This window comes from Anser brachyrhynchus (assembly GCF_964034855.1).
Source record: "Anser brachyrhynchus genome assembly, chromosome: 6".
Classification (NCBI taxonomy): domain Eukaryota; kingdom Metazoa; phylum Chordata; class Aves; order Anseriformes; family Anatidae; genus Anser; species Anser brachyrhynchus.
In genome coordinates, this window is record NC_137700.1 from 19472356 (window position 1) to 19485289 (window position 12934).

The window sequence follows — 12934 nt, forward strand, 5'->3', positions numbered from 1 at the left end:
TATTAATTACAAAAATAGAACTACAGAATTTCTAGTTTTGCAAGAAATACCTAGCATGCATACACAAAGCATACAGTACTACTAACAATTTATCTAAATTTTTTTCAAAGAACTTGTATTTTCTTTACTATGCTTCAGCAACATTGTTACAGAACTGCTAATGTACAAATTGCTCTTTTAGAAAACCTTTTTATTACATGCAGTTAGAGAAACAACACTCGATTAAAGTCAGTGTTTAACCTGAGCAAAAGCAAAACTAGAAATAATTTCAGACTCTTCTCAAGTATAATCTCTTCTAGAAATGCTGTGTACTCCTAGAAAAGTGTACTCACTTGTCGAAGCTGTGATTCTTCTCGAAGCTGTCTACGTGCTTCATTGTACATTTCATCTAAACCCTGCCTGGAGTGTTTGTATGTCTGAAGTTCTGCTTCAACATCCACTTTAGTTACCTACAAAGATATGCAGAATCTTTTTTCATTACAAGTTTAGCAATTAACAGCATAATCCCCAAGCACAGTAGGAACAGGAAAGCAGCTTGTTTCTGCTACGTGGTCATCACTTTTACGAGAACTGAGTAAATGAGCAAACTAAGCTGTACTCCAGTACAGTACTCCTTCAGAACATCATTCCGAAACATCACTGTTTCAACACTGAACAATCCAAATATCTGTCTAATCTGTGCTTTTACTTGTTTTCCTGTAAATGAAGTGTACTTATTATCCTGTGTAGGAAGTTATGTAAGGAGTTACAAATTACAGCTTAAAAAACATTTAGCAATTGTATACACAAGTATTCCAAATGATGTAACATTCTTATAATGAGACAGATCAGAATAGACTGTTCACCAACTAAAACACACACTACCTTGGCAAGATTTTCAGATAACAGTACTAAATGCCCTTAAGGGGTAGCTTACAGTTTAAAGAAAAAAAGAAAAAACATTTATAAAACAACCTAGTGACCTATAATTTCAACATATTTTTGCCATAATAAAGCTTCCAAGATCTAATAGATTCTTTCCCTAAAAGAGCTGTTTTAAGTTTGGCCAGGTACTGCTTACTTCAAGTTGCAATGTAAACACAGTCGAATGACAATGAACCACGCTATGACGTACCTCTAGATGATGCTGTGTTTTCATTAAAATCAGAGTATTTTCACTCCTTAATTGATGGTTTTCTTCCTGAAGTTTAATTATATTGTTTTTGGCTATTGCTAACTGAAAAAAAAAAAAAGGAAAAAATAGAGTGACCATGTTTGTGAGTAAAAAAAACAACAAATAAATGTTCTGATGAATGCAAGACCTAGACATTCTCTGCCCTACTCTTGCAGTCTATGAAATAAAGGATTCCTAAAGAAAACATAAAGGTCTCTTATTTAGTAATGTGTCCCTTTTATTACACAACACCATATGTATCCAAGATACTTCATTATTTCATGTCTGGTAAAGAAGAACATGCTTTCTTTCCATTGCTTCGTTATGACGCAGAGACCCTCAAGTCCCCTTTTCTCAACCTGCATTTTTCTTTCTATTTGCATTCAAATATATCCAATTTGACTCTTTTGCTCACCTTAATATATCATATGGAGTAATTTACATAAGAAAAGTTCTCCCACGTGGTGAGAACACACACACAAAAGAGGAAAACATTACAACTGGGCCCTATACTATATACCTCCATGACAGAAATATAAACCAGCTGATCAAAACAGGTGGACACCTTGAAGTGAAGGTTTGCAAAGGAACCAGAAAACTGAGAATTAGCACTCAGAAAAAGTGTTTTCCTCTCTGTGGATACATCAATACCCACAGCAAGCTAGCTATCTCTTCAGTCACTGAATTTGGACATTTAAATTTTCTACTCTATTAACTATTTTTCAATCAGTTTGGGTTAAAAAATAATTGTGCTCTCTCTTAAAAAGCAACATATATTGGAATCTAGCAAAGCAACAGAAGTAACTGAAAATATAAGATATAAATACAAAACCAGAGCTAGGCAGACCAAAAACCTGTATATAAGCATATGGTGAATAAGCAAGAAAGAAACATTCGGCTAAAGCTGAGAACAGTAACAGAAATTGCTCGCTGAACTACTCCCTGTCTCTATGTAGCAACTGGTGTCATCCATTATGGACTAGTCACCAGCACAAAATTGTCCTGACAGCTGGCATTAAGAAAGGCTTCTTTTCTGTTTTTGTCCGAAGCGGGAAATTTTGATGTTCCATAGAACTCCTTTACTGATGCTGCATGCTACTGAAGCAAGCTGACTGTAAATCCCCGCAGCTACTACACCTTTTCTACAAGCCAAATTAAAAGCATCTGAACGTATTATAAAGAACTGATGTAGACTAAAAGAAGTTAAATATATTGATAAATATAGTGAGTGCAAATAATTTGTATTATGTATTACTAAAAAATAATACCTCTTCAATCAGTTTAGTATTTGATTTCTCTAATGAATCAACTCTTGCATGTAGACTGCTAACTGTGCTACTGAGAGAGAAAAAGAAAGAAAGCATTATTCAAAATTACATACAAACTCATTCAACCAAGCTCGAAAGCTTTAAAGCAAGGTAGAGTGATTAACCATTAACAAGTGCTACAAGGTCTTCTCCCATTATTTGAGGTTTTCCTAAATATAAGAACATTAGTCTCCTTTGTTGAATGTTTATATACTGCTTCCCAACTCCCAACGTCATCCTTGTCACTTAAACTCATTTTTGGATGTGATTTTACATTCCTCCCTTTCCTTTATCCTTACAGGTTATATCATATCCAAATGTTTAACAAGTTCCCTTAAAAGGCGATTTGTAATCATCATCTTGCTTTCCCCCAGTCCCATGTAATGAAAACCATTCTCTAAATTCTCTTCCTCCAAAATTCATTTATTTGTATAAAATCATTGGCTTCCCTGCATTTTTTGAGATATTATCCTCAGGCTCCCTCTTTCTTGCTGCTTATTGACTTCACTAACAAGACGCATCAGAATTTTATTCCTTTCTGTTTGTCTGGTTTTTATTTTTAAAAATCCAACTACACCCTTTGACCAGCACCTTGCCATTACCCAGCTGCCCATTTCTGCTGTAAGCACGTTTTTAGGCTGCCCTTTATGCACTGAAAAAATCTCTATTCTGTAAAACTATTTACTTTTCCACCTATTTCTAGTATGGTGTCCTTAGAAGCCACCAATTCATTAAGAATGGCAAGGTAGAAGACATCAATGTATTTTACAATCTAAGGGGAAATGGGAAAGCAAAAAGCACCTCACAGCACTGAGTTTCTTCAAGCACCATGAGATATTAGCAGCTAAGTCTGCTTTCCTGCAAACTTTGGTTCTACAAGAACCATGACCTATACAATAGTTTCCAACAGCAATGAATCTATTCAGTTTTGGTCCTAGTTATTAAAACTGCAAACTATATTATGAAAGGTAAGAAACAAAACCATGTGGACTCATCCAGAACAGTAAAATTTTTCAAAAATTATTATTAAAACAGATTGCACTTAAAATTGTACTTCCGACTGTGTATCCAGATAAATCCTATGATGCTATGAACCCTATGATGTTATGAACCCCAAGTACCTTGATCAGTTTTGCCCTCATGATTTTCATTTCTCTAAAGGTTATGTTTATCAAAAACAAAAGCATGAAAATTAAGATTTCCTCCCCTCAATCTCTCCAGAAAATGTAGACTCCTTTCCGACTTCACTGCATCCCCAGTTTAAGCATGAAGAATTTTCACCCATTTCCCTGAGGTTCTCTCTCCCAGAGCTGTGCTAGAAATGGAAATAGAGGTGTTTTACCTTTAAGCCTGGACTGACATGCATACTTCAAAACAATACTTACTTCAGTTGTCTGTTTAGTTCTTCAACATAATTCTTTTGGTCCAAAATTGCAGCAATCTGAACATTTCTAAAGCAAGAACATAATAAAGTGAGCTGTATCAAAATGCTGTAATGAATTATCATATGCAAATGTCCACATTGTGTGCTTAAAAAAATAAAATGAAGCAACTTTGTCTCACAGTCATGAAGTCAGTAACTTATATGTTGTGACAACAGTGAGAGACAAAAGACCCAATGCTTTAACTGCAAACAATTTCTATACATGGAATGTAAAAATATATACAGTCTCAAAAGAAAAAGGATGTTTATTTACTCTGCCATATCTCTGGTTCTTTGATATACTGACTAAATCACAAGCTGAGGGCTAAAAGCTTAGCAGGTTCTTTAACACTGGCACCTTGCAACCCTTCAATACTGTTCATCAGGTAAATGCAGCAGGTGATGTTGCTTAGGCTGGCTACATGGTGCAAATATTCTGACAGCCAACTAGTAACACAGACCAAAGTAGCGTGCCATCCTTGTCAAGACTGTGAGATCAGAAAATTTCATCTTCAGGGAGCTGTGTTTCTACAAAGAACAGGGCACCAATCAAGAAAACATTTGTTGATATGCAAAAACTGAGGCATTTGGTGTGAGGACATACCTCTCCTTTCCCCCAATGTCGTCATCACTCTTTAAATACATGGAGAAATCGATCACCCCAACCTAAGGGAAAGCAAACGTATGCAGTTTCATATCATGCAAGTAACTGCTGTTGTCATTCATGGTCTTGTCTCCATTTATTAAAACCTCAGCTACATCAACGTCCAAAGTTTCAGTGTGTTTAAGTGAAGCTCAAAAAATTGAACAGTAATATTTTGAACAGAACAAAACAAAAGCCTAGTCTCATGTGTTTGTTAAAAACGATGTTACCTTTGAAACAAAATAAACAACACATCGTGAAACAAACACCCTTCAGTCAAGTTCAGAAAAGATGATTTCTTACATCTGATGGAGCTTTGCCAAGAGTTCGTAGCAAGATTTTTTTCTGGGAGACTATCAGACACTACTGAACCCTATCACTGATTGACGAGACTTAAGATTAATTTGTCTATAGCATTTCACGCCATTTCTTTTTGCAGCACAACTCCCAAAACTGTCGTTTCTCCTATGTTTAGCTTTTCAAAATTCCTTGCCAAACAGCACTACCTCTCCATGCTTGCTGACTCCCACGTGTGCACACTCAACTGTCCATTCATATTTTTATACCTTGCTAAACCTGAATCCAATTCATATACTTTCTGTTCAATCGTAATTCAATCATATACACCATGAATAACATTACCTTGAGTTCTGCTTTCCACTCTATTCATGAACCCCTACAAGCGAACTTAAACCATTTATTTTACCAAAACCAATTGTTTCTGGTCTCTGGCAGCCTCTTTATAAAATTATTTCCGCTTCTCTGATCCACTGCTTCTTTCTTGAGCTCCCTTTAGCTTTTGAATACAGATAACTTGCTAAGTCTAACATTTCCTTGGTTTGTACAGTGGTCTCCTGCACACTTCCTATCACGGTCTTCTATTTGTTCTTTCCTCACCTTTAGAAAAGGTCCCTCTTCCAAAAGCTTTCATTTAAATGTATTTTGCTTATTAAAGTAAAATATTCTCCCTTTACAAAAAGGCAAAATGCCATCTCTATAAAATGTACTTTGCTTTAATCCTCTGTATGTGCATACACACATTTCTCCATTGAAGAGGATTCTTCTCAAATACCAAAATCATCCTCCTGGATGTGACTCCCATAATCCTTCAGAAGTCTCTTTCTGCTCAATACAACTTGCTGCTTTTGGCTTTTCTGAGGAAGACGTCTTATTCACACTGCTCTTCATAAACAGAATTACTGTAGAACCTCCCCAGAGCAGCCACTATCACCTTCTCAAATCAAGTTTTCTCCCCCCTCATAGAACAAAGCCAGCAAGTGATCTAGATAACAAAAGTGCAGCTAGCAATAGTTGTTTTATAATTTATAATACACACGTGTAATTCTCAGTACTGGGGAAAGCATTTTGATAAGGTTTCTAGAATTACATGCTTTTCAATGTTGTGTCTTCTGTTAGTCACTATCAGTGTCTAAACCATTAGATATTAACTGGCAGGAATGCTGAAGACAAGTTAACTCTATGATTCAAGAGCACACAAAACCAATTAGCTACAGCTTTTCTTTAATATAAAAATTGCTTTTCATCAAACATATGCTGAAATACAGTAACAATCACTTAATTATGATTTTTTCCACAAACAGTCTGGACAAAAACAATCAGGGCTGAACACATCTTACATATACTTATAAATACTTGTGCGTATGCCTTTAAAAAGATTTCATCAAGATTTTCTTGGAAAAGCTCAGAGTTCAAAGTCAACACAGTTTGCAAAGCATGCAGTGCTGCTCTACTGATACCAGTCTTGTTTCAGATTGAAAACAGTCGCACTCTTGTAAAGTCTTTTATTACACTGTACGAAGCATTTTATCTTATTTTGAAGTCACATTCCTCCTATTGTGTTCCAGAACAACAATAAATGAATCGAATGGGATAATGTGAAAGCGGAACTATACTCAAAGAAAGAAGCTGATTTATGCAATTAAAATGGGAAGAACTCAGCCATTGCTACTGCTGCATCCATTTGACACCAAGCCATAAAACTTCACCTTTGCACTCTGATCATTATCACCATGCAAAGGTCTGATTCAACCGATATTGAGGTTAATGCAACATCCCCACTGATCCAGAACCTGGATCACACCCTAAACTATCTAGAAAGATTTCTAACAAGTCACAGCTCTATAATAATGAAATTCATTGTACACAAAATCTTCCAGAGTGCATGTTTGTTACTCTACCTGTATTGACTTACTTGTGAATCTAGGTCTTCGCCCTTCACACACAGGTTAGCGTCTATTACATTCAGCCCAACTAACAATCCAACGATAACTGCTCCTTCTTCCTCCATCATTAGCGCATGATACTCATAAAACTCACTGTTAAATAAAAAGATTGTCTAAATTGGTACATTCAGTATATGTAGGTGCAATAAATTAACAGTAAGTGACATCTAAATTTGAATTGTTTCTCTTATTCTAACCTTACTCCAACATTCTTAACGACAAAAAAGTCTGCCCATATTTTGGCTTCATGAATATTTAAAAGCAGGAAGTGCACAATTTGTCTCAGAGGCTAATAAAAACATAGATACTACCCTTGGCTCCAGAAATCTAAGCTGCAAGATTATGGTACACAAGATGGGGGTAAGACTTATCTTACCTTAAAAAAGGCTTTTTTCCTGTGCACTTGCTTTGAGCCACTTCTGATAGAAAATTTATCTAGTGAAAAAAAAGCTCTGGACTTTAATAAAGACGCTCTTACTTGGCTTCTTTAATTTCAAGTGAGTAAATGGGTATAAGAAATATGGAAAGGGCTGAAATTATGAAAGGGTTTTTAAAAGAAAAATACTGCACTAAGCCACAGAATATCAACATTTACTTCCTCCTCCTTGTATTTTTTTAAATAAAGTTTTAGACTTTATGAAAGAAACTGTTCTTTCAGTGGAAAAGTCCACAACTGTTGACCAACAGTGTCATCCTCACACACCAGCATCATCTACGAGAAATAACAGCTCTTCAAAATATTTACAGGTTATAGATTTGAAAATAAGATGGTAAGTCCTTTTTCCCTTTGTGCTTCATCTACCCCACCACAAAGCAGACCTTATGACAGAAGGGAGCAATGCCAGTTTTAGAATTGTGAAAGCAAAGCAAATTCAAGGCAATAGCCCTTCACGGAATGGCTGCTTGGTAGAAAACCATGCATGTGGTAAGGGTGAATTAACCTGTACAGAATTTTCTAGTCCATATTCTGGATGGCTGAGGAACGCAATAGGACCCCTTCCCCACCACCCTCACCAACGAAAGAACAGCAGGTACACTGCAGAAGGCCCCTCTACCATGATGGGGAGAAATATCATCTCTTCATCCATCAGCTGGCCCTCTCTTGATGAGAGGACAGCGTCTGGCCCCTCTGCCCCAAGGACTGGAAGAAATCAGCCCACAGGCCAGAAACTATGCTGTTCTATGTTAAAGATACATTAAAAAGTAGTAAATACAAGACAGTATTTTTTTCAGGAGATTAAACCCATAAAAAAAATTCTAAACAGAATTTGCTTAATTGTTTACCTGAGAAGATCTCTCTGAATGATTAAACAGCGAAGATAGTCAGCCATTTTCTTCTGCATTAGTGCCAACCGTAACCAGGCCCGGGCACGGCCCAGTGGTGTTCTGGACAAAGGGGATGGAGAAAACAAGCAATTCAAAATCAACAATATAGCAATTAGTTTATTTTCTTAACTATCTTATCAGTATACTGGTAGAGCAACTGAGATTTCTGAAAGGTTATTTTAAATGATTGAGCAACACAGTCTGTACAGATATGATTTCTAGGCTTTGACTCCAAGCTTTGGGATAGTACAAGAAAATTTTTCATTGACTCAGCCAGGTGTGTGAGCAGACCCTGGAAAGAACAGTAGAAAAAGCAAAGGAGCCTGCCAGTAAAATTAGCTGTTTAGCTCAAGAGGGTAAAAACATGCAACTTTCTACACACCGTTGTACTTTGTTTTCACACAACGCATGGCTAGCCAAATGGAAAGAATTTTTAAGAGCAGTGCTTTTTCCTGTAAATACCTGCTTCCTAACCTGACAGTGATGATCGTAAACAATGACCTTGAAAGTCCAGTTTCTAGCTGAAGTAAAATGTCTGCAACAATTCAGATTCCTTTCTCCAGCTCACTTATAAAGACTTTAGAGGAATTGTGAGAAAAGTTACTGAACGTCCACTACAATTTGCCATGCAAGTTTGCCTTCCCAATCCTGTTCTCAAAACATAGTGAATTCTAACTTGAGCTCATACATTTTACAAATTCTGTGGTATCTTGAAGAGACAATTCAGAGAAAATGAAGATGTATGTAATTAGCAAACATTAATATCTAACAAATTAAACCTGAAACTTCACATCCTTCTCTTCTAGTGCTTGCATGCTAAGTGATAAGCACGTATGTGGAAGAAAAAATAAAAACGAAAAAAGGAAACCAAGCCAAAACAGAATAAAAACAACCCTTTCCCCCCCCCCAAAAAAAAGAAAAAATACCACACAAACACACACCTATATGCTATATCAAGATAGAAAGTGCAACACACTTAGCAAAGAGTATTATTTCATCAAGCCTGATACAAGAGTAAATAATAATATATGTACCTATCTGCTTTATATGAGGTCTATGGCTATAAATTATAACTCTTATGCTGCCATACAACCAATGACAATGTAACCAAACCCTTTCAAAATTTAATATGTGGTCAATTATAAAGCTAAACACAAAAGTGGAGTGCAGAGAGATGGAAGGAGATTGTAGTCTACAGCATAAATTCACATCAGAGAAGGATGCTGTACTGGAGAATATTCCTACAAAAATCCAAAGAACGGCCCAACACATTCCTCTTCAGTATGGTACCTTCTGTTTTTTTGTAGGTACTTTTGTAGGTACCTACAGCTTTTGCTGACTAGAAGCATGTGTTCTTCGCAGTTATAGACTTCAGACTGCAATACACAACCCATTTCTTTTTGTACTGTTTTTATCTACCACTTAGAAGACTTTTCTAATATCCCTGTGAGAAAAGAACACAAAAATCCCATTTTTTACAGTAAAATTTTTCAAGTAGCTACCAAGAACCACCTGTGCTCTCCCCCAATATTGTGTGCTAGTGTTCAAAGGCTTGATTAGTGCCAAATGAAATCATGAGACATCTGTTGATCAGATTTTGTATCTTCTTGTTATATTTTACCAATACAACTTACTTGAGGCCAGGCAAATCTCTGACACTTGCTGCTATTTCCTCAGCTTCTGGATATAATTTCTCCACAAGTTCCAGAGGACCCCAGATGGTTTTATTGTAGCTTAGAAAGGATTTTCTTACTAGGGGAAGAAAAATGTAACTGAGTTCATTTAAACACTAGACTGGCTTCCTTCAAACCAGCTAGTCAGTTCACCAGTGTCCAAAGCCCTCTCACAAATTACTTTGCCATGAACATAGAATTATTGCTGATGCTAGAACTAAATAGTAACAAAAAGTATGACTAGCTAGAAATATAAGCTACATACATAGATACAGTTGTGGAATCCTTGGATCACTTACAACAAACGGTTTACAAAACAAAAAGTTGGCAGATGTAGAAATATATGTTGTAAAGTATTAATAACAGTATTGATTATAACAGTTGACGATTCATACTTCATTCTCTTCTTAAAGCAACATAAACCACTTTGTTTTCATCTCATTCAAGAAATAAAGGAAGAAAAACTGCATGTTTGGGAAGTGAAAGATGCACCTAGCATAATTACCACACCTTTAAGGCCATGCTTCAGGCAGTGTTCCATGACAACAAAGAACTGCTGCAAAGGAGGGTAGTCAGAATCCAGAGTGCGGCCAAAGCTCAAAGCTGATTCAATGAGTCCTTTGATACTTAATTTAGCCATGTTCAGTAAATTTGCTCTTTCTACAGCTGTAGGGTCTTTTACAGCTAAGACAAGAAAGAAAACAAAAAGTTATGGTTCAAGTTTTAGAAAAGATGCAAAATATTAAAATGGTTCTTGGCTGCCTTGTTCAAAGGAATGCTTATCTTAAACTAGATAAATTCCAAGAAATAATTTAGCAAGAGCTATAAGCCACAGTATGGAAAAGCATACAGTCCAAAACAAATGCCCTTACAGATTGTTTTAGTAGGTGAATGAAAAAATGAGGCCAGGAATGTAAGTTCTCCATTGCTTTCTTGTCTCAGTACCTCCCAGTAACGATCAGTAACTGCAAATTAACACAGGTATCACTGCTGTCCTGAAATACTCAGCTGCACAACAGCAATCAGTGCCCTTACCATGACATCAAAGCAGCATTCCTACTGATGCCAACATCTACTTGGTGTATTATAGTATAATACGCTAATGACAAAGAGACATGATATTTCTCTTCTATATATAACCATCTTCCACCGCAGCCCTAATTTCCAATGACAGAAGCATTTGTTTTCCTTTTTAGTCTGCACATAGTCTCAGTGAGTAAATCTGGAGTGATTTCACGAAGACATTACATATGCACATTTGTGTGTTGTTTTTTTTCCTGAAAAATTAGTATTTAAGTTTATCATATAACTACAAATTAATTTCTACACAGGAAAATTTAAGAAATAAAGGTTCCGCTTTAAGTTCCACTTAAAAATGTTCTTGGTACACTTTACAAATCGCACACCACAAAATTTACATTTGGAGATTAAACCTTGGCAGTAAAATTCCCACAGCTTTTTAAAATTGTTCTAATCTGACAGAATGGACAAGGTTCCTCTTTGTAGAGCTCCAACTACTGAAACCAGAGTGTTCAGGAGATTCTCAGTTAATTTCATTTGTAATTAAGCATTTCATGCATTCAGGCCACCTTTTATTTTGCCAAAGTGAAACGAGACAAAGCAACCCTCTGTTTATTCACCATGATCAAAGGAACTTGCAAAGAAAAAAGTTGATGATTTACTGGTTTATGTTATTTGCAATTAAATCTAACAAAAAAAGCAAACAAATGAAGAACACCTGTTTAAACATTGAGACACAGATGTCAAAATATGCTTATAGATTTGTGTCTGAGACAACCCAAACCTCTTCTTCTGCAGATCTTGGCGTCAGTATCCTTGTCTCTCTGGATATCAGAAAGCATGTAGCAGTGTACAAAAAAAAATATCTTTCTAAGACACAATTCCTCGATGGATTCCTCAAACAGCAATGAAATCATTTGGCTGATTTCTTACGCAGCACAGCTCTAGGTATTTAGGTATTAGATATTAGAAACTTAGAAAGCTGCATTCTAATTTTCTATATTCATGACTGCCCATCAAATGCCAAAGTACCATATTACTATATAGCCTAACCTATCTCAATTTTCCAGGAAAAAAACAATTTACTGAGGTGATATACCCAAGATAACCTTAAAAATCAGTTTTACATTCTCTCAATTTACCAGCACTTCGACAGAAAATATTAAGATATGGTGGCAGACACAGCAGACAACTAGCGACAGTGTTGTGACAAGGATTCCCCCAGTTAGCAGTCACTGCTCGCTTGTTTGTCTCTTGACTGCCAGCCCTAGGAAGAGCAGCATCCATACCCCTTCTGCAACAGGCGCAGGCTCGCAACAACCCGAGTATTTCTGCGTAGGTCATGTCATGTCAAATTTCCTGCTTTTTTTTTTTATTAGGTGTGGTACTGACAGTGCTAAATTCAAACTTCATCGTAGCAAAAGCCTTGCTTGCTTCAGGTGGACAGCTCCCCCTTGCCACGCATTTGGTCCATCTGCTCAAAGGCATCTTACAAATTCCTTTTGCAAGCGACCTGATTTTGACTTTGGAGCTGATCCTGCCCCCAAGCAGAGTTCCACACCCACTGTCCTTTTAATCATCAGCCCTCCTGCCTGGCCCTTCTAATGCAGGAACACCAAATTTTAGGTCTGTTTTAAAATGCCATCTGCTTGCATTGAACTATTTTCCTTCACCTGCTTCTTAAAACACGACTTGGGATTCTACACGGTGTGCTTTCTGACAGCTGCTGCTCAGGGACGAGATGAGGCAGACTGCCCCGCCGTAGGACGTGGCAAAAAGGGCTTTTCTCAACCCAAAACAACAGCAGCTGAAGGGCCTATTTGAAGGCAGCGCCCGTTTCCCCAGCCTCACCACCAAGGCTCGTACTGCTTTAGAACCACCAACTAACGATTTGCGAAAATAATAAAAACGTGCAGTCACAGGCTGAAGCGAGGTGTCGCCGTGCCTGCCCACAGCCGCCAGAAACCACTTCCTCCTCTCCCCGGAGCCCACCCTCAGCCTTTCCCGGCCGGTTTCTGCCTCCCCCGGGGACGGGAGAGCACCGGCCCCCGACAGAGCACCCGCCGGCAGCCGTGCCTCTGCGCCCCCCTGCCCGCGGCGGCCATTTTGTGCTCGCTGAGGCGCGGCGCCCGCCGCCCCCCGCTGC

The 12934-nt window shown here is 37.5% G+C and overlaps 1 protein-coding gene across 8 annotated transcripts in view; it reads right to left on the bottom strand.

Moving 5' to 3' along the window:
* The window catches only part of RUFY2 (RUN and FYVE domain containing 2), a 29994-nt gene that overhangs the window by 14361 nt on the left and 2699 nt on the right, over nucleotides 1-12934 (bottom strand). For 6 of the 8 annotated variants that reach the window (XR_013952721.1, XM_080597514.1, XM_080597510.1 and 3 more), the window contains exons 2-10: nucleotides 10279-10452; nucleotides 9730-9847; nucleotides 8054-8155; nucleotides 6739-6862; nucleotides 4488-4549; nucleotides 3846-3911; nucleotides 2422-2491; nucleotides 1115-1216; nucleotides 333-449 (exon numbers count right to left, since the gene is read on the bottom strand). Coding sequence is in view for 7 of the 8 variants with exons in the window: in XM_080597510.1 (XP_080453636.1) it covers nucleotides 333-449; nucleotides 1115-1216; nucleotides 2422-2491; nucleotides 3846-3911; nucleotides 4488-4549; nucleotides 6739-6862; nucleotides 8054-8155; nucleotides 9730-9847; nucleotides 10279-10452 (935 nt within the window). In the remaining variant the exon portion in view is untranslated. Of the gene's footprint in view, nucleotides 1-332; nucleotides 450-1114; nucleotides 1217-2421; nucleotides 2492-3845; nucleotides 3912-4487; nucleotides 4550-6738; nucleotides 6863-8053; nucleotides 8156-9729; nucleotides 9848-10278; nucleotides 10453-12461; nucleotides 12920-12934 lie in introns of those variants that run through there. The other 2 variants (XM_080597513.1, XM_080597511.1) reach the window with 2 other exon arrangements.